Below are 26,666 nucleotides of genomic sequence, written 5' to 3'. Positions count from 1 at the left end.
ATGCAACTGATCGGCAGCAAAATTGGAATTCAAATCGCAACCACAGATATCACCTATATCAACCGAGGCCCACAAAAAAAAATAAAGAGAGAGACCGCCACCAATCATCGCTCGTTTTAACAACAGAAATCTGAGAGACTCCATTCTTGCAGCAAGCAAGAAAACAAGGCCGACAACAACGATCCTAACTGATAAGAAACTCCCAACACCAATCTATATAACGGAACACTGGACTCCATACTTCAAAAATCTTCGATACCAAGCAAGGAAGACAAAAACAGAGAAAAACAAGTTCCTGTGGACAAAGAATTCCCAAATATATTTGAGAAAGAATGAAAACACCCGAGTATACATAATTACAAGCGAATCCGACTTACACAGCCTACCAATATAAAAGACTAACTTTTCACATCCTTAAGAATAAGATTATAAGTCATTTAAAAACTATATAATGGAGATCTCAAACATAGGCGAACATATCCAGTCAGACAACATAAACTTCAAGGTCTTTGACTCTTTGAAGAAATGGTCAGACAACATTTTCACCAACACCAACTTCACTATCATACACACAAACATAAGAAGTATAAAAAAACATTGGCTTACATTGATAACACAGCTCAATTATACCATGATAAACATAGATGCGCTAATACTGACCGAAGTTGCAATAAACGACACAGACATTTACGCATACAACATAAATAATTATCAAACCTACAACTTATGTAGACCAAACAAAAGAGGAGGTGGCATTGTGGCATTTATTAAAGAAAAATACAATGTGACAGAAAAACAAACTCACTTCGAACATGCGGAAACACTAATTTTGGAAATCACAAATAGCCACACTAGTATCAAATACACAATATACAGACCCCAAGATAATAATTCACTCAGTTTTCTTCACGAGTTAGAAACATTGCTAAGCGGCATCGAACCGCGTACATCACACAGGCTCATCCTAATAGAAGACATTAACATAAACACTCTTGACCACGCTTCTTCAACCACTAACACATATCTTGATATACTAAGTCAGTACAACCCTACCATTAACTCCCCAACAAGAGAAGAAATACTCAGTAACTCACTAACACAATCATGCATTGATCATATCAACATACGGGCTCCCATCCATACATATACATCATCAGTAATTAACGTAAAAATTGCCGATCACTACTTCGTCTCAACTTCGTTTTATTACGTTTCCTACCCACCCTCCCATCACCACAAAGGTCGACAAAACTCGATCATACTAAAGAGCATTGTCGATAACCAAGTAAAAAATACAGACTGGAATTCCCTACTTAAAATAAACGATCCTGTAACATTATACGAGAATTTTCAACTAAAGTTCACAGAAATATACAAAAAAGCAACAAAACCTACACAAACGAGGCGACAAACAGACAACAATCCACGGATAAATGACGATATACTAAATACTGTACTATTACTCAAAAGAAAATCTATGAAAAAAACTTAAAAATTCACCCAGTAATACACATTTACAAACCTTATACAAAAACACAAGAAATAAACTAACAACAAAAATTCGTAGGGCAAAAAAACACTACTACTTTCAAAAATTCATGGAATATAACGGCAACATGAAACAAACATTTACTACACTCAACAAATTAATAACTCGAAGAAAAAAACTTCAGCACAATATTTTATTGAAAAAGTTTCGGTCAGGGCACAAACCAAGAGGAACTAGCAGACTCATTCAACCATACCTTTACAAACAATATCACACAACTCAAAAAAGACACTACCAACGATCAACAAAAAACTACCGACACAAAGTCAACAACAAACGATGTATTTTCCACCCATAACAAAACAGGAACTGAAAGAAGCAATCCTGCAATTAAAACCAAAGACCACTCCAGGAATAGACAAAATAAGACTCACAGACCTTATAACACACTTTGAACAAATAAATCCAATACTTTTGAGACTCGTGAACATAATATTCGACACTGGCATTATTCAGCAACAACTGAAAACTGCAACAATTACTCCAATTTAGAAACATGGTAAAAGAAACGATACTCCGAACTACAGACCAATAACTACCTTACCAGTCATTTCAAAAATTCTAGAAAAAATAACACACACCAGCCTACAGAACTATTTACAGAAGTACAACATCATCTCACAAAACCAATACGACTTTCAGAAAACAAAAAGCACCATCACATTATTAGAAGATATCGCCGACGCAATAAACAAAGCTCTCGACAAAAACAAGTACGCCGTCCTTATACTGCTGGACCTAACCAAAGCATTTGATACACTTGAATATGACATACTACTCACCAAACTATACTCAATAGGTATAAAAGGAACGCATGGTACAGGAACTACCTCTCAAACATAACACAAGTAACAAAAAAATTAATAGTTACATGTCACAGCCGGGGTATACAAATAAAACACCGTGTCCCTCAAGGCGCGATATTATTAACCACGGTATTCAACATATACATTAACGATGTTCATAACATGGCCATAAGAAGTCAAATATTTCAGTACGCAGATGACACCGCATTAGTAGCAATCCACACAGACATCAACACGGTTCTCTTCAAAGCACATCAAGACCTAAATGAAATCACAACATACTTCTACCAAAGCTCAATTGTAATGAAGGGCACCAAAACACAGATGTTGATGATACACAACCCATGAAGCATGCGCCCCGCACCACTATCGATACACTGTCGCACATAACGCTGCGTTAACAACAAAAGTACCTGCCAATGTCCCCAAATCAAACCGGTAACACATGCAAAATACCTTGGTCTCTACATAGATTGCCATCTTAAATGGACCAAACATGTAGAATACCTACATTCCAAACTCCGGATCATCGCAGCAAAACTCTTCCAAGTAAAAGACATTATTCCATCTAACATAAAAAAAAAAAAACTCCTATATCACGGTATCTGCGAATCCCTACTCAGATACGGAATAATAGTCTATGCAAACACATCAAACAGCCACCTAACAAAATTAGAAATATTACATAGGAAAATTGTGTCAACAGTGATTTGGACACCTTATATGCAACAACCAATATCCGACAAGCACATGGCGACGCACAGAATCCTGAGCATTAAAAATCTGAAACACTAGATAACATTGTTGTTCATATTAGAAGAACACGTTGTAAATATAGATGCGATAAAGTAAAAAAAATAATAATTAATTCAGCTAACGTCTTTTTTTTTATTCCCGTATATAGGGAGTAGGCGAGGCCGTTTAGCCTATCTAACTTTTGGAGACTGAGTGGGCAATTCAATCTCCACTGGTACCCACTCAGAGATGGGTGGCCCAAGGCTATACGACTAGATTCGAAACAAAGTCTTCCTTCGTGCGGTCAAGCGCCGTGGTGTGCGAACGCCATATCCACTGAGCTACAGAGACTCTTCGATAAAGTATTATTATCAAAATTTTAATTGAAATGCAAGTAGAAAATGAATTACATATGCAGCACTCAGTGCTGAATTTTCTAAAAAAAAAAAAATTACAAGCTGGAATGTCATTTAAGACAATCATTGTAATTGTGTAAAAAAGATTTCAGAAATCAATGCAATTATTATAATCTTTAAACTTTGTAATTTCTCTAATTTATAATGTAATTATTATATGTATGCAAATAAAATAAAGTGTTAAAAAAATTATTATTATAGCAATTGTTCTGTAGTAATGCGTAGTTTGTATTTCACTTATTCTGCTTCCATGGTATGCACCTGATACAGTCTTCTAGTATGACAAAACTAATTGTATGCTCAAAATAATATATACCTAGTCAGTATTGTTATAATTTGAATAGCGCATAATCCTTTAATCTATCAGTAAATTATTAACAACTTTCACCACATAGAAACCCCATGTACATGTTCGAAATGCCCCCGTTTGCCTTCATGCACGCCCGAAGTCTGTAAGGCCACATATCGATGGTGGCACGCACAACATCCAACGAAAACGCTGCCACTACCCGCTCAAAATCCACCTTCAGGCTGGAGATGCTGGAGTATTGTTACTTGTACGCTACTCTCCCGAGCTCCTACCATAATTTGAAGTCCAACGGATTCAGATTGGGACTTCCAGGTGGCTAAACAGATGGTGATATGTGGACGTGCACATTCGCCTCCAACTACTGTTGTGTGGTCCTCGCCTTGTTTGCAGGGACTGAGTCCTGTTGGAAGATCCACTGCCTACCATGAAACAAGCTGTTGTTCAGGTGCCATAGCACAGGTTCCAGCATGGTACCTTGATACATTTTGCGGAGGTTTAGAAATGCAACTTGGATACCCTCTTATACAATACATCATCCCCACCAAACTATGTGACAGGGGTGATGACCTCTCTGAATCCTGGGTGCACTGCCACATGCTGTGCGACCATCCGGGGAATATACACGATCATTTTGGTAGTTATACGACTCTTCAATTATAAAAATCTTCTCATCTGTGAAGGGGATATCTCTGTGTTTGTTCGTGTATCGCCGGAGGAGTGCCTTTGATTTTATCACCCTCTGCCACATAAGTTGTGGTGTTAGGAAGTGTCCATTAGAACGACGATGGGCTCTCATCTCTAGTCATTAGTTAGTACACCTGACATCGTTCTCAACACAACATTCATCTCTCGCGACATCACTTTTTCTGTAATCTCACAGGATTACGGCAGAGACGTGCCTTTACAAGCTGTTGCTTCCTAATGCAACGTAGTCGACCTGTACTTTAGTGGACAGATAGTGTTCTGTATCGTTATAATGGTTAATAGTCCAATACAAAAACATCCTACTGATTTCGAGTGTTTTTTAGCATGTTGAAAATAACAGCTGGCTGCATTCCATCCTTGTGAAGTGCTATTACAGCTACCCACGATTTTTATAATCCCCACTGCATTTTAACCCGTACAGCTAGACAACTCTCTTTCTCTCTCTCTGTAATAATAATAAACACTCGAATGCTGACTGCGCACAGCGCTCCTAACGGAACGAACTGGGCTCTTGCATTTTTGTGGCGGTGTGCGGAAGTTGTGACAAATTTATTGGAAGTCATTTTAACTTCTTCTACAGACACACACAGTCTGGTCAAAATATTATCATCACTTTTAGCAGATCGTAGTCCTCAACTTCCCCTGTTGCTAGCAGAACTGCCTTTACGCGGTTTGGCATGGACAATATAAGATCTATGAGCATTGCAGGTGGTATGCTGTATCACGTCGTCAAGATTATTTTTGTAGTTCTGCGAGTGTTTTTGGTGAAGGATTCAAACACCATATCAATCGAGCCACGTAATCCCACAGATAATCTATCGGATTCTTTGTTGTTTTAGTTTGTTGTTTTAAGGTGAGCAGAAAATTATATCATTTATCGGATTCTTATCTGGTGAAGTCGTTGCCAAACACTTCCTTTCTTCTTCGAGTTAAATTCCACAGTCAGTCATTCCAAAGATTTATTTCTTGAGCTTGAATACAAGATTACCACTTGTATTCACACGAGTATTTAATGAGTTATGGGCCTTTGGCCCCAGTGACTGCTGTTTTCTGCTCACCTTCCACTGTTGGAACACCTTAACTACCTTCCGTGAACAGCCTACGCCACTGGCAGGTGCCTAGATATTTCGCTCTTGAAGCGGTACTCTACAATCCTGCCTCCTTTGAATTCCGTCAGATCACCTCTCTTGTCCTTGTCGGTCATCAACCTCGAATGAACAGTATATCACACACTTTCTTATCACGCTTTCACCATGATAAGAATACCCCCCGCCAGGATGGAATGGTTTATAATGCGGATGGTCATACCATTTTGACTGAAATGTATATAAGCCCTAACTTTTAGAGGATGGTCTAAATATACGGGAAGCAAACCGCCAATCTCCCATATTCTTAATATTATCATTATCATGTGATGGTAAAACATGTGTTTTACGCGATTTTATTTAATTTGCGAAGTTAAAATCTGGTTCTAGTTGTTTTTCCTCTTGCTTTGCAATTCTGCCTAATTTCACATCCATTTACTTCATTTACTGTGTTGTTTTTGTTTATTGTTTGGTAGTATGTTTTTGTTAAAAAGGTAATTTAATTTTTTAATTGCGCCACAGGTTCATGCTTTAAAATATTGGTTGTAAAATTTGCGGTTGACAACCGCAAATTTTACTTCCCGTTTCGTGTGGCCGTGTTGGCGCTGCATATTGTGGCCACTTGTTGCATTATCTTCTATCAAATGCATTTAATTAAAATAGAAATTAACGTTGATTTATTTTTTTTATCTCTGTATTTCAGATAAATCCAGTGATTTGAAGATGTCAAGTGCACAGATTCTTGGCTACTATCACTACCAGGACGGAACAGTATACACCGGCGAATGGAATGACAAATGCGTAAAGCATGGAATGGGACATATCAAGTTTTCAAATGCTAACTTTTATATTGGACGGTTTGAGAATGGTCTTCCATCTGGACTGGGTTTAATGTACTTTGCAGATGGTTCAAAGTGAGTAGAAAATTTTAACTTAACTAAATTAATGCTATCGTTATGATTTCCCGGAATATACCTGGAAACACTGCGGTCGAAAAGAACGATATATATGCTTCATTTGGAAAAAAAAAAAAAAAATCTCAGTTAGAATTGAAGAAACAATAAACATTTGAAGGACTTTTCAGCTCAAGTGTAGTTATTTGGTCTCATTGAGTAGTGGGAATACCCCCCCCCCCCCAAAAAAAAAAAAAGTTGACTGCAGAAATGCGCACCATCTTATGTCATTTATTACTGAGATTCTGTGTGATGGCCTATGATGGTGTCACATCGGTGGCCTGACTACTGCAACCGAGAGAGTCTTCCATAAATAATCAATTTTCTTTTAAGGGGAGGGCAAAAAAAAATGGGCCCTTCCCTCAATGCATAGCATTATATATGTCTGCAAGGAGATGTGCTTTGCATTATGGGAGATACTAAGGCAAGTGATGAGAACTTATACCACCTTTACCACGAGTTGCCCCAGTCCTGAAAGTACTTCAGGTGCAAACTTTGTTTGCTTGTACTTGGATAAAGGATTAAACCCAATATATAATTAGTAGCATAGCCAAGTGAAAAAACTTTTATAAACGTATCTCTAATCCAGAGAATTTTAATAATAGGGTGTGACACCCTATGGCAACTCGTATAGGTAAATATGACTGCTCCATTACTTCCATCTTAGTATCACCACCTCTGGGTCTGGCTCACACTGATGAGATCCCTAAGGATTGAAACCAGTTGGAAGCTTGGGTGATGGATAGCAATGCTGCAGCCAATGAAGTTCTAACTGAGGATCGGCTGTTGCTGTTACCCAGGTAGAGGAGTAATGGATGGCAATGCTGTAGCCCATGAAGTTAACTCAGGCACGGCTGTTGGTGTTACCCCTATTGTGAATGAAGATATTTATAATTAATAATACTTCATTCATAATTAACATCATCTACTATGTCATAAGCAGGACGTATTTAAATTTATTCTGGTAGTTTCTTGCTTATAAAATGTTATTCATGTAATTCCTATTGAGTTTTGTTAGTTAATTTTATTTATGTGATTTTAAAATATATTATAGACATGAAAAGTCTCTATATTAAATTGTTCATTTATTTTATTTACTTTATTCCTTTGATAATAATATAAGAAATTTTATTTTATTTTATTTTATTGTAATTTTAATATATCCAGAAGATTCTTTGTGATATCATTTGATTGGTTGTTGTGAGAAAACATGCAAATTTCTCCTAGCGCGTGTCGAGCGAGCGTGAACTACTATATACGGAGAGAAAAACAAGTTCGATATGAGCTAAACCGGTGAGAACCAGTTTTTGGCGGAAAAAAGGAAGGAGTGGATACCAAAACGAAAGTAAAGAGAGAATCGAGTAGGGGAGTATAAAGAACGGTAGCTGGAGACTGGAGGGGAATTTTGACGTGCGAAAAACGGAATTTAAAGGACCAGGAATCGCTTGGCAATTTAACTTACCTTTTTCTGAGTTGAATTTTTACCAAAACTTCCTAACGCCTAGCAGTGAAATGGTGCTAGAAATAGGTTAATACGTATAAGAAAAAGAAGTAATAGGTGGATAATTTAAGCCAAGTGCATAAAGGTTATATTCTTCCAAGTCTATAAATCAGTTGCGGAAATGGAAGATTCCTTTAAGTTTGTGTTACTATAAAGTAAAAGTCAGCAAGGACTTTAAAAATTGTTGTTCGATCTCCTTAAGATGTGATGAAGCTATATTCTGGTAAGATTACGTATACTATACTTAGTGAGAAGTAACGAAAATTAATTTTGCCGAAAGTAAATTGTTCCTAGTTGCTGTATTCAGCGAGTCAAGATTTAATGTGTGATGTGCTAAGACTTTTTCCCTCTTCAAGTGACAAGTGCTATTTTATTGAATTAAGTGTTCATTAACTGAACGAGAATATTGAGAAGCCTGTTTGTTGTAATTTAGGAATCTCGAACTTACAAGAACTAATTTTGATTAACTGAGCTTAGAGAATTACAAATAAATGTCTGATGGTTCACGAGTTGTATTCTTTCTGAATATCTTGAACTGATTTGATATTTAAATGTTTTGAGATGTAACCTTGACCAGAGTAAGGTTATGATAGAAGTTCTCTGTAATAAGAAGAATAAGATCTGTTAAATATAATCTTTAATTATAAAGTTTAAGCTCAGCTGAGTAGTATACTAGAATCTTAATGAGAGCTTGTTAAGAGCTTAATTATATTCGTTTAATTATAATGTCCCTGTTGGAATACTGTGTTATGATGTATTTTATGTGACACTGCATTAAATAATTTTATTTGACTTGAATCTTGTATTTGCCTGATTGTTTCATTGCACCGCTCATTAAAATAATACAAATCTTAGCAGGAACCCTATGTAGTAAGAATAAAAACCTCGGCCTAAAATCAGCTTATGATAACCTAATACAGTTGAAGGTTGATTTATCTAAATTGCTCTTGCAATTCAGAATATGGAGTGGCGCAGAATAATAGAAATTTTCTTCATATTCGATTGATATATCAGCCTACAACTAGTTAAATGCTAACGAGAGAGAATTGTAAGACGATAAAATTTGATTGAGCAGAAGCTACGATCCAGCACCCCTCATATTTCTCAGTGGCAGGGTGAGTCTGTTACTGAGGGGAACAACTTGAGTTTATGATCCTTTGGGTGACTCATTGATTGGTGATCTGGGGGATCTCACGAGTTTTTGGAGAGGTAACCCCACACTTAATACAGGAAAACCAGTCTGAGTTTGTTCCCTTAATGCATAGCATTATACTTGTCCACAAGGAGATGTGCTTTGCACTATGGGAGATACTAAGGCAAATGATGAGAACTTATACTACCTTTACCACGAGTTGCTCCAGTCCTGTTTGAAATGTACTTCAGGCACAACTTTGTTTGCTTACACTTGGATAAAGGATAAAACCCAATATATAATCATACAAGAGAGTATATTTCAGTCTTCTGCACATGTGGTTGCCTCTTGGCTTAATTAATGTGTTGCCCACTAGCTTAATTAGTAATGACTGATAACTGGTCGCATCAGGCTTGATTTTTACCATCGGCGAGCAAAGATTCTGATACAGGTATATTTGCAACCAATTGATCCCCCCCCCTCTCTCTCTCTCAATAATAAATTGTACTAATTATAACACGTCTTTGGCTAACACTCACTAGCGATATTTTCGATTCGTACAAGCTGAAAGTATTTATTCCTCAAGCGTTATCTTTCAGTCCAGACCTGAATGGGCTGAAATATTGAAATATTTTGATGGTAGTAGTGTCGTTGTGTAGTTGGATGGAGGATTAAGTAGAGGAGAGTGGAGTAGTGTGTCTGACCATGAGGCATCATTAGACTCCTTGGAAGTGTTATGTAATAATAATAATGATAATATTTAGCTGAAAGCTGATCCTGTCCGTTATTTTCAAGATTCAATCTCCTCATATTTTATCGGAATACAGAATTAAAAATTAAAAAAAAAAGCCATTTTTTAAAAATTTTTTGTTAAAAGGGTAATTTAATTTTTTAATTGTGCCACAGATTCATTTTTTTGTTTTGTAATATTTTCTAAACCACTTTTGGGAAATCTATAGCCATAAGAGTCTTTTTTTTTATATAACACTAGTCCTCTCAGAGCACCCGCGTATCTAGCATATTGAAAATATGAAAACAATCGGTTTAATTTCCATCATAACGCTGTATACCGCCTAGTGTGGGGACCAACTCCGTATACGGTACACGATATTGTATGACGAGACGACATACTACAAACTTGCGGAGTATTGTTGTCGAATGCCCCTTTTACTCAACTTGTAACGATGGCCTATTACTGTCTCTCTCTCAGTGTGTGTGTGTGTGTGTGTGTGTGTGTGTTTACACTTATAGAATTGATTTTAAGTGAAAACGTGAGTAAAAGTCTTAAGCTAGAGTTTATAATCGATTCTTAAAAACAGCGTCATTTGACCATTTCTGAAATTATTCTTTCTTTCTCTTCGCTATTAGGTATGAAGGAGAATTCATGCAAGGATGGTTTCACGGGCACGGCACTTTCTGGCGCAGTGATGGCATGAGATTTGAAGGAGAATTTCGTGGAGGACGAGTTTGGGGAAACGGTACGTAATGATAATGGAATGAACCGTAGATTTAACTACGGTTTTCCAGGTCCTGGTAACAAACTTTCATTCTTTTATCCATGAGAAAGCATCATTAGGTTTGCGTGACTTTGTGTTTAATGATTTGACAGCGTTTCTCAATATGGTAGTTAATTTTTCTTTCTTTCTTTTTTTTTTAATAGTCATTTATAATTGACTCATATCAGACATATATTATTATAATATTGGGGAAATTTATCGACTCCTTGGCTTTCTTAAACACTTGTCTCTGTGTCCTAGAACAGTGCTTCCCAAACTTATAGATGTAAAGGCCCCTTTGGAAAAATTAAAATATTTCACTGCCCCCATCGGAAAAAAAATCGTAATACAGACATATTATTATAATATTTATTATATTTATATTCGATACAAAACATACACAGCGTATGTACATATATTGCAAAACTCAAATGCAAATATTACATTTTTAGCATCTTATATACACATTTGACATGCTACATTATCTTATATTTTTATATAGATAGAGATATATTATTAGTGTACATTTGCGGTACAAGCACATGAAACTTAAAACGATTAGTAATAAACAAAGTAAGAATTTAAAAAAAAGTTTAATAACAATTTAATGTGTTTCAATACTGCTACACAAGTCAATATCAGGTGAAATATTTGAAACTGCAATTCTTAGATTTCTTTCCAATGCATCCATTGATAAGCAGGACCTGTTTATTTTTAATTACTAATAACGATGAAAATGCTGTTTCACAAAGATATTTGTCGCCATTGGAGATGTAGATGCGAAAGGCTGCGTTTGCTAATGAAGGACATTCTTTTTGTCGTTCAATCCAAAATTCGGATAATTCAACCCTCGAATCACTGATTCGAGTTGAATCTGTTCTCATATCAGTTAGTTCTTTTGGGGATGACCTTGGAAGATTGCTAAATTGTAGAGAAGGTGCAAATGGTGTTCCTATCCAATCATATTCTTCATCTTCATTCAAATTAGGAAAATATATTTCGAAAAAACCGTAGAATTTGTGAGATGGTTAATTATTAACCTTTTATTTTCTGTTGGTAGTAAAATATTATTTTCTTTAACATACTTATGAAGAGAAGCAAACATTTCCGTTTTATTATCCTTAAAACTTTTTAACCACGCAGAAAGATTAAATTGCAAGCATTTTAATGCTTGCAATTTAATGTTTAGTGTTAATAATACTAGTGCTTTTTCCTTGCAGAGAAAGATTCAATTCATTAACTTATTCGAAAAAATCCGACAGATAGAAATAAAACACAACCAATTTTGATCATAAAAGTGAGATGCTAATATGGGATTCTTATCAAGAAGAAAAATTCGTAGTTCTTTCAATATTAAAACTCGTTTTAGAACTTTTCCGCCGAACAACCACCTTACTTCTGTGTGATATAAAAGAGTGTCGTAATTGGAATCCATCTCTTGGCATAAAATACGAAACAGTCTTGTATTAGTAGCATTACTTTTTATATAATTAACTATAGTAGAAACTTCTGATAACACTTTACTCAGCAATTCTTCCATTTGTCGAAATACAAAGTTTTCTCTATGGATAAAGGCAATGAACATGTCTTGCATTCGGATAAACTTTTTTTACTTCTGCTAGAAAACCCTGAAATTCTTCCCGTCGTGGCTGCGGCACCGTCAGTACAAATTCCGATGCACTTTTGCCAATCAAGTTCATATTCTTTAAAAAAAAGTATTCCCTTTTTCAGATATATCTTTTTCTTTGGTTGTACTCGAAAGATTTCTGCAAAACAGTAGATCTTCATCAATTTGAAAATTATAGAGATATAGTTCGCCCACCGTTTGTAGGTCTCTCCTTGGCATTTTGCCAAGAATAGTCGATTCATGCTGAAGGGGAGAAAGAAATAAAGGATGTACGAATTGGTCGCCAGCATGCGAAATCACGTGCTTTCTTGTCTATTGCTGTGTATATGTATAAAAAGAACTATTCACGAATTTTACGTGGTCGAGAAAAGAGCGCTAACTGTTCCGAAATTGATTCCTGTGCTTAAAGAAAAAATTAATTTTTTTTTGGAAAAGAGAAACTTTAAGGAAAATGCTTCATAAAATCGGATTTTGTTTTAAAATGTTCCAGAATAAAAGGAAACTTAATTGAGTGAAGTGACATTGTTTTATCTAGAACGCAGTATTTGAGAGCAATAAGACGTTTCAGGGAGGAGAAAAGACCGATTATTTATCTAGGTGAAACTTGGATTGATAGTAATTTAACTTATGGAAAATGTTGGCAGTCTAAAGAAGAATGTGGAGTGGTACAAACCGGAAATGCCTCGCTGTGCATAATAATTTTGTGTGGGGGTGAAGAAATTGTTTTTTTTTTACCGAATTTAAACTTACTATACAAAACCAATTCAACTACTGGAGATTACCATGGACAAATTAATTCTACGATCTTCGAAAACTGGGCAGAACAAAAACTGATTCCAAACCTTCCTAAAAATGCGGTTGTTTTAATTGATAACGCTTCATATCACTCTATTCGATTAAAAAAAGTTCCAAATTGGTCTAATAAGAAGCAAGTTCTTATGGATTGGCTCTCTGCAAATAACATTTCTCATTCCCCAGATATGCGAAAAATTGAATTGCTCAATTTGGTCAAAAGAAACTCGCCCACAACGAAACTATTTAAATTCGACACAATGCTAAAAGAGCATGGATTTCTAGCTTTGAGGCTGCCATCATATCATTGCGATATTAATGCTACTGAGTATGTTTGGGCAGAAGTGAAAAGTTTCATCCGCCATCGCAACATAACTGGGGATATTGACATGTCCAAACTTTTTAAGCTTTCAGAACAGGCGATTGAAAGTATTACAGTTCAAAACTGGGGAAAATATTGCTCTCATGTTACCTCATTGGAAAATATGTATTGGGACAGAGACGGAATTATCGAAGAATTATGCGAACCTTTGGTGATCAGTTTAAGTGAAAGTGATGGCTATTTGACACCGATTCAGATGACTGAAGATTAAAAGGATTTGATTATGGTATTTTTTTCCAACATTTTTTTTGCATGGGTTTGTTAAAAGAGTCGCAACAAGTCATAAATAATTAATCGGTTTCGGACATTAAAGTGTCTCGGTTCTCTCAACTGTAAGTTTAGAATATCTAAGTTCATTTGAAAAAATTTCTGTTTTTCTGTATAATTATTTTTATTTTATAGAAAACTTTCTTAAAAATAAACTTAGTTAAATTTTTGTTTTATGCTATACCTTTTTTAATTTTGTTAATACTCTACGTACATTTTTCCAACTGTTATACAAACAAAATAGTTACACTTTAAAAACGGCAATGTTCGTAAAAGAAAAGCTAACTTTTCCTACCTGTAATAATAAACAAACTCACTCTAAAAGACAGATTGATTACCCTATTATCGGAATGGATTCTCCTTTTTCTGACATGCGCAGAAGTGTCGAAGGATCTCTAATCGGTCATTTGTAATATCCGTAGATTCATCAAGTTGAATGGCAAATGTATTACTTTGTTTGATTCGTGAAATTAATGTACATATCTGCAATGCAATCTGTTCTTCCTTTAATTGTGTTATTAGACACAGAAATTTTTTTAAAGGTTCTGATATTTCGGAACTATAGATAGTTTCGCAAATATTTATTGCTCCTGGTAAGACGAGGTCTTCACCAGTATGAGGTTTCTTTGTTTTTGCAATTTACAAAGCAATTTCGAAAGATACTTTTACTAATTTGTCATTCAATTTAGTATGTTTTGAAAAACATTTAGTTTGTCGTTTTAATTCTTCAGCCTTTCTTGGAAAAAACTCAATTGTCTTACTCTTATATTCCCCATGAACAGTATCTAAATGGCGACAAAGTTTTCCGGATCGCATGCAATCATTTCCGAACTGTTTCCAGCAGATTACACACATAGGTTTGTTTGGATCATTATATGATAATACAAACCCATATTTCAAATAAGAAGGATCGTATTTTCGATTTTTTTTTTCATACGGCGTTCATTTCCTGTTACCGTCTGGCGCTGAAGATGATGCGGACTGTTCTGGTAAAATATGAGATACTGTCGTTTATGAGTCTGCTTCTGCTGACGGTTCGCTGGATTTTTTTTTTTTTTTTTTTTTTTTTTTTTTTTTTTTTTTAATATCAGCCACTTATCCATGTCAGGGTTAAATTTTTAACGTAGAATAGATCAAATAATCACACCACATATCGATACCGGCACACCACAGACTAACAAGATGAAATGGTGAATAAGGGAATCCCCGGCGTTTATAGTTCTGATGCATGTGATGTGTGCTATCAGCGCAGTCGCCCTGCACCCCAAACGTATTTCTTTCCCGCCCATCGTTTGCACCTGTGTACGCTAGCAATCAAATACAGTATTAATTTAAAGCGCGAAAAACTTAGTCGTTATAAATGAGCTCAAGAATTTGCGTTTGTAGGCTTTTTTGTGCTTCTTACCAATACCTTTGAAGTGAAACCGATATGAATAAGCATATATTTACTAATATTCATTAAGCGCCGAAACACGCAGGGAGCAAGATTTGTGAACCAACACCAATATGTGCTTTTTTCCATTAAAATATAAAAAATAACAAAAAATAAATAATAAAAATTAAATACGTTTCTTTTAAGATAAAAATAAATATCTACGTAGTCTTAAAACATTTTAAATTTGTTTTCATTATTTCACGATTGGGAAGCGCTGTTTTAGGATATATAAGAATACTGGGGGGGGGGGGTACCCCCCGCCGTCTGCGGTGCCCAACCCCCCCCCCTGTGTTCCAGACTCTGGTAGGCCGGTTCTCCTTGAATTCTGACTCGAATTTTGAAGACTCGAAAGGGTCCCCCCCCCCCTGGCGCCTACGGTGCCCAATCCCCGAGTTCCGGACTGGTAGGCCGGTTCTCCTCGAATTATGAAGATTCGACACTCAGGTTAGTCAAAATTGGGTAGATATGTCAGAGGTTTTGAAGAAATTCGATGACACAGACGTGCGTGCCGTCATCAATTTTTTTGTGCTGCAAGCACTGGTGTAGCTAGGGCTTTTGCCGCCCGGGGTGATCCATGAGTTTGCCGCCCCTCTCAATACACACCAAAAATACTAGAGAAAGTCAAAACGACGTATAGGGAAATAAATTAAAACACAGTGTTTATTTTTGAAGTAAAACTTTAATTGCAACATTATAAAAATATTATTTTTCTTGCTTTTCTGTTAGCAAAATCGTCGATGACATTGGCGAAGTCTATTTCATAGTAATGGAGGTAATTCTTAATAAATTTTTATTTAGAAAAACTCCACTCACAACTAGCAACACTTACAGCAGTTGTGAGAAAAATTCGCTGTAGTATTACAATAGTTGGAACTGAGTTCTCGAGACTATTTTAGAATTAACTGCAAAATTTCAAAAATGTTCAAAGTGACCCCCCCCCCTCTAACTACGCCTCTGGCTGCAAGGAAAGCCCGCAACTTATATTCTCCAAACTTTGTGTGGACTTTGGGGAATTGTGCCCCAGCATATCTAACAGTTACCAGATGGGTGGCCAAGTTTAAAATTGAGCATCCTGAGATAACAGAAGCCCCAGTTCAGGAAGACCTTCACTTCCTGTATGTAGAATAACGTGTGATACACTGTTCTACCTCAATTCCTTTATGGTGATTACCACAGCTTTTCAGCACACCCTCGTACATCTTGTCTTCCTCTGGGTTTTTCCTTTGCCAACCTGGAAAAGAACACTTATTTTGCTAATCTTTACTTTATAAAAAATATTGTATACACTGTATTTAAAAAGTATTTAATATTTTAACAACCACTTTTCCTAGGTTCCTATTCATATAGAATAGATAATTTACGAGAGTGTGCTAAGAGTTGTGATAATCACATTGAAAGTTATATCAGTTGCTTTAATATCATTTTTGTTCCAGATGTTTATTAGAACTCTACACCCCCCCCCACACACACACTTATATTCTTCCATCCTTATACGCATTTGAATCATGAATAACACTGGCCAACAAAAAAAAAAAAAAAAAAAATCTGCTGATTATGATCTGACACTTTTTTTTACCAATTTGGGTGCGCTGATTTCAAATATCAAATCCATTTTTCTCTATCACGTCAGGTTTTTCCTCTATGGCATTTTCTTTTTGCTAATTTGTAAGTTTTTGATAGTTTTAAGGAGGCAGTATTTAGAGGATCAAAAAAATATATTTTTTAATATTATTTTCTGAAAGTATGTGCTTTTAAAAATCACTTCCTAACTTTTTATCGAGAAATTCGAAAAATTCCCGAAGCTATAGCCTATTATTCAAAGCGGTGCGCAGATCAGAATCGGAGCGCTCACCGCTCTCGCTTGTTAGTAAACGAATAAATGCGCAAGAACCTGCAACGGTACGTACTGGCGCTTTGAATGCGAGAGAGGCCGATAACCGACCTAATACATTTAGGTGATGAAAAGTAGGCGATTACAACTGCCTAAAACAAATGAATGCTATATGCGTCATAGCGGACCAAGAACGATCGAAATCAGTCAATCGTTAATCGATCGTGAAAGTATGATGCACGCTTATAACGTTTCAATAAAGTCTCTGGTTTTTTTTGTCTTGTTAATTGCATGTTAGTCGGCAGTGAAGAAAATACACCATGTCTACTACTCGAAATTGTGTCAATAGTGTAGATTCCTTCTTTACTGTTCCCAGTCAAAGGACAAATATCACTGATTTCGTTAAGAAAGTGTACTTTGCGTACTTTGACGTAAAAATTGCAGATCAGGACAAGTCATGGGCTCCAAATAAAGTGTGTAAGTCATGTGTAGAAAATTTACGACAGTGGAGCAAGGCAAAACGCCAAAAATTAGCTTTTGGCATTCCAATGATTTGGCGTGAACCGAAAAATCACGTAGATGATTGCTATTTTTGTTTAGTTCAGACTTCTGGTTATAATAAGAAGAATAAGAAAAAAATTGTGTATCCAAATCTCGACTCAGCAATTCGGCCAGTTGCTCATTCCAATGAAATAGCCGTGCCAATTTATAAAGGACTTCCTTTACTTGAGAACGAGCATGATCGGGATATGCCAGATGTTCTTCAGGAGCAAGACCCGGATATTGATTTAGACAATGAAAATTTAATTCCTAGTTCTGGACCGCAACGTTTTACTCAAGCGGAATTGAATACTTAGTAAGAGATTTGGACCTATCAAAGGAATCATCGGAATTGTTAGCTTCAAGATTAAATGAAAAAAACTTACTGGAGCAAGATACGAAGATAACTTTTTATCGTAGCAGGGAAAGTAATCTTGTACAATATTTTAAACACGAGTGTGGGTTTGTTTACTGTAACAATGTGTCAGGTTTACTAACTGAAATGAGTGTTGTACAATATCATCCAAATGAGTGGCGTTTATTTATCGACAGTTCAAGCAGAAGTCTCAAGTGTGTCTTACTACACCATGGGAATGTATATGGCTCAATTCCTATTGGCTATTCAGTCCACTTAAAGGAAACATATGAGGACATTGAGAAGGTTCTGAAGTTATTAAAATATACAGACCATAACTGGATCATCTGTGTGGATCTTAAAATGGTAAACTTTTTACTTGGCTTTCAAAGAGGATATAGAAAGTTTCCGTGTTTTCTATGCTTCTGGGATAGTCGAGCTAGAAACCAACACTGGAGTCGGAAACATTGGCCTCTTAGAATATCCTTAAATGTTGGAGAACAGAATTTATAAATCAACCTTTAATCGACAGAGAAAAAATCATTTTTCCACCTCTACACATCAAACTAGGTCTTATGAAGCAGTATGTTAAAGCTTTAGATTTACAAGGTGACTGTTTCCAATACATATGTGACAAATTTCCACGACTTAGTTATGAAAAAATTAAAGCCGGTGTATTTGATGGACCGCAAATTAGAACTTTAATGAGAGACCCAAATTTCATCAACTCTATGAACGAAATTGAGAAAGAGGCCTGGACTTCATTTACGATGGTTGCGAATAGTTTTCTTGGAAACAAAAAAGCGTGCAATTACAAAGCTCTAGTGGAAACAATGCTTGAAAAATTCCAGCGCCTAGGTTGCAACATGAGCATAAAGCTTCATTTCCTATATCTTGATAGATTTCCCGAGAATTTAGGTGCTGTAAGCGATGAACAAGGCGAAAGATTTCATCAAGACTTAAAAACTATGGAAGATCGGTACCAAGGAAGATGGGATTCTCACATGATGGCCGACTACTGTTGGAGTATTCAAAGGGATTGCCAAACAGAACACACAGCAGAAATTGCTACAAACAAAAATTTATTCCCTGAAACTCGTGTGTAAGTAAAATTGTTATTTTTTTATAAATATTCTTGTAATTTTTAATGAATATTGTTAAGTAGTTATGTATCTAATTATCGGCCTCTCTCGCATTCAAAGCGCCAGTACGTACCGTTGCAGGTTCTTATGCATTTATTCGTTTACTAACAAGCGGAATCGGAGCGGTGAGCGCTCCGATTCTGATCTGCGCACATCTCTGAATAATAGGCTATATCTTCGGGAATTTTTCGAATTTCTTGATAAAAAGTTAGGAACAGATTTTTAAAAGTACATACTTTCAGAAAATAATATTAAAAAATCGATTTTTTTTTTTATCCTCTAAATAGTACTGCCTCCTTAAAACTATCAAAAACTTACAAATTAGCAAAAAGAAAATGCCATAGAGGAAAAACCTGACCTGATAGAGAAAAATGGGTCTGATATTTGAAATCAGCGCACTCAAATTAGTAAAAAACAAGTCTCATATAAATGTCAGCAAAAATTGTGTTGGACTGTGTAATTCTTCAACAATTTTGAAAAATAACGCCTTTAAATACATGTTGGGTTTCGGTATAATAACGAAGAAAACTAATTACCTGCAGTATTGAACAACTATCAAGAATGATGGGGAAAGACTGTTGCTATTTACTGACAAGAAAAGTCACAAGAAGAAAACAACTAATGGATTTAGTCAGAAGAGCATGCCATTTTCCCCCCTTGTAACTTCCGGTTTTTGTTACATTTGCTATTATAATGTGAGCCTCGGATGCTTTAATAATGATTACATGTTTGTTCGATAAACACGAGTATTTGCCGAAATGCATTATAAAGGGGGGGAAATTCATATATTTTGAATGCAGATGTAAATTTGAGAATAAAAAAGATGGCATACTGATGACATAGTTCACTTGACCTGTCTGGAAAGTTATGCCTTGTATTCACAAAATCTGAATCTTGTATCATGATATTGCTTCATTAACAGTTAGCAATAACAATCGTAGCAAAATGAATCACCTCTGCATATTGCTACTAATAGATCTTAGTGTATCTAATTTGTACTGATGTTTACTTCAGGTAGTACACATACCGGCCACTGAATTAGAAACCTTTATGCAGATACATTTAAACATCACTTACGCAGCGTATATGCAACATACTTTGTCAGGTGTGTCACCACGTGAATTCTAGGCAATCCTTTAAGAATGCTGCTGGTCAATAATCCAATAGTGCTCACAACGAGAAAACCAAAGGATCTTTCGAAGTTCGATAAAGGACTTATCGTGGGTGCCTGTCTAGCTGGAGTCATGATTTTGAAATCAGCAGAGCTGACCGGTTTCTCAAAAAGGTGAGATATCCTGGGTGTTTAATCAGTGGACAAATAACCCACATTGCTTTTCTAAGAGGTGTCACTTTGGTGCTAAAACAGTCTGTCAGAAACTAGATAACCTCTTCTGAGAAGGCTTGTACGGACAGACAGATCTTCATGTATGCAGCAATTGACCATTTAATTGAAAGCATTTAATGAAGACTGTTCCCAACTTATATCTCGTCGAAGTATGTGCAGGGAATTGAAGAGGATCGGTATTGGCAGTCTATACGGAAACACGATATTAAATAATTTTCTAATTCATTGGCTGGCATGTGTAGGTTTTTATCCCCAGATGCACTAAGCAGCAGAAAATACACACTCCCAGATTTCTCAATCCACAGTAACAAGTGTAATTGAAAGTTTCCATCCTTTTATGGGTGAAGTTTCCTTTAAGTGTTTGATGTTGCCTGCCCTCAGATAGCAGAGTTATTATGAATTCACTAGCACACTGAGCCATTGACAGGATCGTGAATTGTGCGTCATTGTACATCTATTTTATTATAGTATTCTACAGTTTCAAAACTTCGTGTATAATTAATATAGGCAGATTAGCTGTTTTCCAAACGTGACAGGATAAACAGCTTCAACCATACATATTATGTGCTGTTTTTGTCCCTACCACACATGTGCCAGTTGATTTTGTTAGATAGATGAAATGCATGTTTTTAACTTCAGAATTCAAGAGGTACATGGCCACTATCAAGCCGAAACGATTTGAAAAAAAAAAAAATCATTCTTCAAACTCTCAAGGAAGCCCAATTTCGTAACCATCATATGCTATGAATTTTGTGTGCGTGTATATATATATATATATCTGTTCCCTTCTGCCATACGGCCAGGGGAGGGTAGCTATATATGCTACCATACTAGGGAGATGATTATGAGCAAGGTGGTTTCCCGTTGCCTTCCTTGCCGTGAGTATTCTTTATGACTGTAACCTGTGTGTTCACGGGTCCGGTTTGCCTGCTTGCGGGATGAAAAACCCCAGATAAACTGGCGGAAAAAACCCTACTGTCCACGCCTAAGACCGGCTAACTTGGCTATGGCTGAGGAAGATCCTTGAGCTCCTCACGTCTCCGACGGGAATCGAACCTAGGACACTCCTTCCCCAGGCATATGGCTGCGAAGCGCTAAGCCACTAGGCTAACCGCGCGGATATATATATATATATATATATATATATATACACACACACACACACACACTATAGAGCTACTACACACACACACACACACACACACACACACACTATAGAGCTACTACACACACACACACACACTTTCCAGAATTCTCCATATTTACCATGGAATGTTGTTAGCAATTCTTACCTTTTGCAACCTTCGCTGAACACGCACAGTAGAATTATGTTCAGCTTTATTGTGGATTTTTTCAATTGAAGGTAAGGTAGCCGATGTCGTACGGAGGTGCAGGGCTTTTCTCCCGGAAACTCGGGTTTGTCATTCAGTATACGGGCAAATGAGTCAACAGGACACACGCAATTTTCAGACACAAAATACCATTGGTGGTAGTGGTGGTGTCGTAGTATGTAATCGGAGGATTAAGTAGAGTAGACGGTTAGGTGTTGCATGGTGAAGTAGTATGCCCTCCCACGATGAGTCCAAAGACTCCTTGGAGGTGTCACGTAATAATAATAATTAACCAAAATTCTCAACGTGTTTCTTACTGTGTTAAGCTTTACTTCATTGGAGTACTGGACTCGAATAAAATCTCAACATATTTATTGTTTGGTGAAAACTAGCTACCATTCTTCAACTTTTTCGTTCCGTCCACTGCAGGACGAAGGTCTCCTCGGTTTTCTGCCTCTCCCATCCATCTCACTCCTGCAATTTGTACCAGTTCATTCCTCCACTTTCTTCTCGGTTTCCCTCTTTGTCTTCTTGCTCCATCCATTGTTCTCCACTCTGTTGTTTTTCTAGTCCATCTCCCGTCACGGCATCTGGCAATATGGCCAGCCCATCTCCACTTAGCCTCTTTAATGTATTTTGCAATATCCATGACACCTGTTTGAGATCTTATCCAGGTATTTGTCTTCCTATCTCTTAATGTTATTTTTAGCATACTTCTTTCCGTGCGATGTTGTGTTGTTCTCAGCTTTCTGTTTAGGGCTTCTGTTAAAGTCCATGTTTCTCCTCCATATGTTAGGACAGGAAGTATGCGCTGGTCGAAAGCTTTCCTTTTTAGACTCATAGGGATGTCACTTCTGAATATGTCTCATTTTTCCATAGGCCATCCATCCAAGGTGAATTCTTTGTTCAATCTCTTTTCTTAGCTATGTTTAAGTTTTTTCTTTATTTTCTTTGGCACTCCTAGAAGGATAACAATTGGCCCAAATATACATATGAAGTAACTTGTTCTATTTCATGGTTTTCAACTTTGACAGTTCTATGGTTAATATATTTAGTCATTATTTTTGTTTTTTCTCTATTTATTTTTAATCCAATTACTCTGGAGGCTTCATTTAGCTGATTTAGCCTTTCTTCCAAATCTTCAAGATTATCTGCTATTAGGACAATATCATCTGGAAATTTCAGATGATGCAGGATTTCTCCATTTATGTTTATTTCTTTTGTTTCCCAATCAAGGCTTCTTAAGACTTCCTCTAGTGCAGCTCTAAATAATTTGGATATGGTGTCACCTTGCCGGATGCCTTTTTGTATTGGGAAATTTTCACTGTTTTTATATAATTTAATTACAGAAGTTGCATTATTGTAAATATGTTTTAGTGTTTCAATATATGGTTTTTCAGTTCCCTGGGTTTCAAGTGCTTTTAGTGTTGCAGATGTTTTAACTGAATCAAATGCTTTTTCATAGTCTATATAGGCCAGACATAAGGGTTTATTGTATTCAATTGATTTTTCAATGAGCTGTCTTAATGTGTGAATATGGTCCAAAGTATTGGAATTCTTTCTAAATCCAGCTTGTTCACAGGATTGCATTCCCTCTAGTTTAGATTTTATTCTATTATTTATAATTTTTGTGAAAACTTTATATATGGTGGGGAGTAGGCTTATAGGTCTGTAGTTTTTGATTTCTTCCTTATTGCCCTTTTTAAAAATTAATATTAGAAGTGAATTGTTCCAATTTTTTAGAATATTTCTCTGTTTTAGGCATTTATCAAAGAGTTTAGTCAGCTGTTTGATGACAGGGCTTCCTCCCAGTTTTAAGAAGTCTACCATAATTCCATCTTCTCCTGGGGCCTTTCCATTCTTTATTTCCCACAGTGCCATTTCCACTTCACCTTGTAAGATCTCAGGGGCATCATGTTCTTCCTCACTCGAATCATCCATAGATGATTCTTGGATTTCCCGGTTTTTGTCTTCATAGAGTTCAGTATAAAATTCCTGAATTCGTTTGATTATTGCATCTTTATTTTTATAAGTTCACGATTTTTTCCTCTTACAGCAGCTATTTCCTTTGTTCCAACTGATAATGTTCGTCTTATTAACTTCATATTACTATTGTTTCTTTAATTTCTCTTAGTATTATACGATCTAAGTTCGTGTTTTATCGTTTTACATATAGTTTCACAAATTTCCGCATATTCTATTTTATTGGTGTCATTCAAATCTCTTTTCATATCTCTTCTTTTTTTCATCAGATTTAAGGTTTCCTGTCTTAAATTTTCCTCTCTTTGGTGCCTTTTTACACCTCCTATTTCTAGTGCACATTTCAAGATAGATTTTGTTAATATTTCATTAGCATCATCGATGGTCGTAGCTGTGTTTAACTTTTTTGGTTCATTTTTGAGTGATTCTCTATAACAGCTTTTTATTGTGGTGGAGATTTTGTAGATTCACTAAATTTGACTTTTCTTATGAGCTTATTCCGTTCCCATTTTTTGTTGATCCATACTTTTGTCCTTACTAGTCTGTGATCACTTCCTATTAAGCACTTCGGTATTATTTATTATATATTTTCTGTTGGAGAGGATGAAGTCTATTTCATTGTACATTTGTCCATTTGGGCTTCTCCAAGTCCATTTTTGGTTGATTTTTTTCTTGAAAAAGCCGTTCATGATAAAGAGGTTATTTTCTTCTGCGAATTCAATAAGTCTTTTTCCTCTTTCATTCCTCTTTCCAAATCAAAATTTACCGATGGAGTTCAGTTGGTCATCTCTGTTTCCAATCTTGGCATTAAAGTCACCCATTATGGCTAGCATATCCGTTCTCCAGCCAAAAGGCCGCGGGTTCGAATCCCGCCATGGGTATGGATGTTGTGATTGTCCTTGAAAGTACTAGTGGTAGTATTCGGCGATAGATGGCATTGGTGTTAGATGATGAAGGTTGGTGGAGTAGTGAGACGAAGAGTTGTAGAGTAGATGCCCTCCCTCAATGAGTCTTTGGACTCCCTGGAGGTGTGATATAATAACAATAATTATGTAGAATTCTTTCGAATTATTTAATATGGATTCTAATGTTTCATAGATTTTTTCTGTCTCTTCTGGATGGTCCATAGTTGGGGCATATACCTGTATAATTTTCAGTGGGTATCTTATTTATGAAGTGACTTAGTTCAGCTATTCTCGATGTTATTTTATTAACAAACAGGACATTGTCCTTGCTTGTTTTATTTATTAGGAATCCTACACCACCAATTGAGTTTCTGTCACAATCACAGTGGTAGAGTAGATGTCCATCGTTTAATCGCATGAGAGTTTCTTCTTTCCTTCTTATCTCTGAAAGGCTCAGAACGTCCCATTTTATATGTTTTCCAATTCCTTCATCAGTTCTTCCAATCTATCATCATCCCGTAGAGATCTGCATCAAGAATAGCTGAACTAAGTCTCTTCATAAATAAAAGATTCCAACTGAAAATTATACAAGTATATGCCCCAACTACGGACCATCCAGAAGAAGAGATAGAAAATTTTTATGAAACATTAGAATCCACATTAAATAATTCTAAAGAATTCTACATAATTATTCTACAAAACTAGCTACCACTCTAGCCATTGCAAAATTCTTAAGGATTCTATCATACCATAAAATAAGCATATGAAAATTTTAAAGGCAGGAAATTAATTTTCACGGTTATTTAATTTAGTCTGTGGACTCGGTGCTGGTTGAGTGGCACTTTGTGTGAGGGAAAATCCAAAAGCCATCCTCAAACGTATATTTTAATAATGACCCCTTTATCTCCTTTCGCTTGTATTTTGAATTTTTTAATTTATAAATCCTCTTCTTTAATTTACCAGATGCACTATGTAAAAGCATTTCCCAACTTGATTATTCTCTATTTCCAGGCCTTATAACTTACGCAGACGGATCACATGGTTTCCCGCGTGAGGAAGGTTTATTTCAAGATTGCCGCTTTATTCGCAAATACCGATGTGCTGATGTCATATGCAAAGCTCAGAAAATATCTTTAATTGCACGAGCGCAGTGCCAGTAGATAAAGAAAATGATATTGTATAAGTGACAATTCCAGTGCATTAATAAACATCGATGAAGTAGTTTCGTATTGCAGTCTTATTTTTTGTAGATTAATGATTTTTTACGATACGAAAAAAATTCATAGAATTATGATCACTTTGTAATTAAAAGGAATTTCATATAAAGAACCCACTAAAAAAGGAAGTTCGGCTAATACGAATAATTATTATAACAAACTGCCTCTGCAAGGAATCATCAGAATGAGCACAGCGCAAAAGCATTTTTACTGCGATACAAGTAGAATCAAGATTTAAACCATAGATCTCTTCACCTGCAAATGTATATTAAAAACAAAAACGATTAGCTATTTAAAAGAAAGCACTTTCTGTATTTTTTATTTTACTTGTATCTGATACCAACAGCAGAAACTGGTATTCAGAATGGCTTCAAAAGATTCATTATTGAAAACAGCCACTAATTTCTTACATGAGCTCACTTTAAAATTTTCAGTTTCACTTTGGATTATAATTGGAGGAGATTGTAATGTTACAATCTCCCCCAACCCTAAACAACAGGATCAAGCATATTTAAATAGCTCATACACTTTACATTAATCAAATAACTATGTGCGTGATTTCTAGTTATAAATTTTGTGCTACAAAAATTTCCAAGTTCATCAACATAACACATTCTAAATTCTTTATGTGCTTGTTTTCATACATTGCCATTAAAAGAGATAAAAAAAATAAAATAAAAAAAAAACCTAAAATCACTGTTCAGGGAATTTAAATGATTATAAAGAAAATTTAATACAGATGAGAAAACAAAGGGATTCTTCTTCTTTTTTTTTTTTTAATAAACGATTTTTAATACGATTAAAAGATTATTAAGCACCTTTAAGGGGT

General features: G+C 35.8%; 1 protein-coding gene across 1 annotated transcript in view; it reads left to right on the top strand.

Annotated features, from left to right (window-relative positions):
* The window catches only part of LOC150099870 (MORN repeat-containing protein 4 homolog), a 37,855-nt gene extending 12,075 nt beyond the window's left edge, over nt 1–25,780 (top strand). Inside the window, exons 2-4 of the mRNA XM_090403505.1 lie at nt 6,310–6,520; nt 10,561–10,670; nt 25,632–25,780. Coding sequence (XP_090259631.1) covers nt 6,310–6,520; nt 10,561–10,670; nt 25,632–25,780 — 470 coding nt within the window. The remainder of the gene's footprint in view (nt 1–6,309; nt 6,521–10,560; nt 10,671–25,631) is intronic.
* The last annotated feature ends 886 nt before the right edge of the window (nt 25,781–26,666 follow it).

This window comes from Typopeltis vanoorti, chromosome 14 (assembly GCF_054136105.1).
Source record: "Typopeltis vanoorti isolate ZY-2024b chromosome 14, IOZ_Tvanoo_1.0, whole genome shotgun sequence".
Lineage (NCBI taxonomy): Eukaryota > Metazoa > Arthropoda > Arachnida > Uropygi > Thelyphonidae > Typopeltis > Typopeltis vanoorti.
This window is presented reverse-complemented; position numbering and strand designations above follow the sequence as displayed.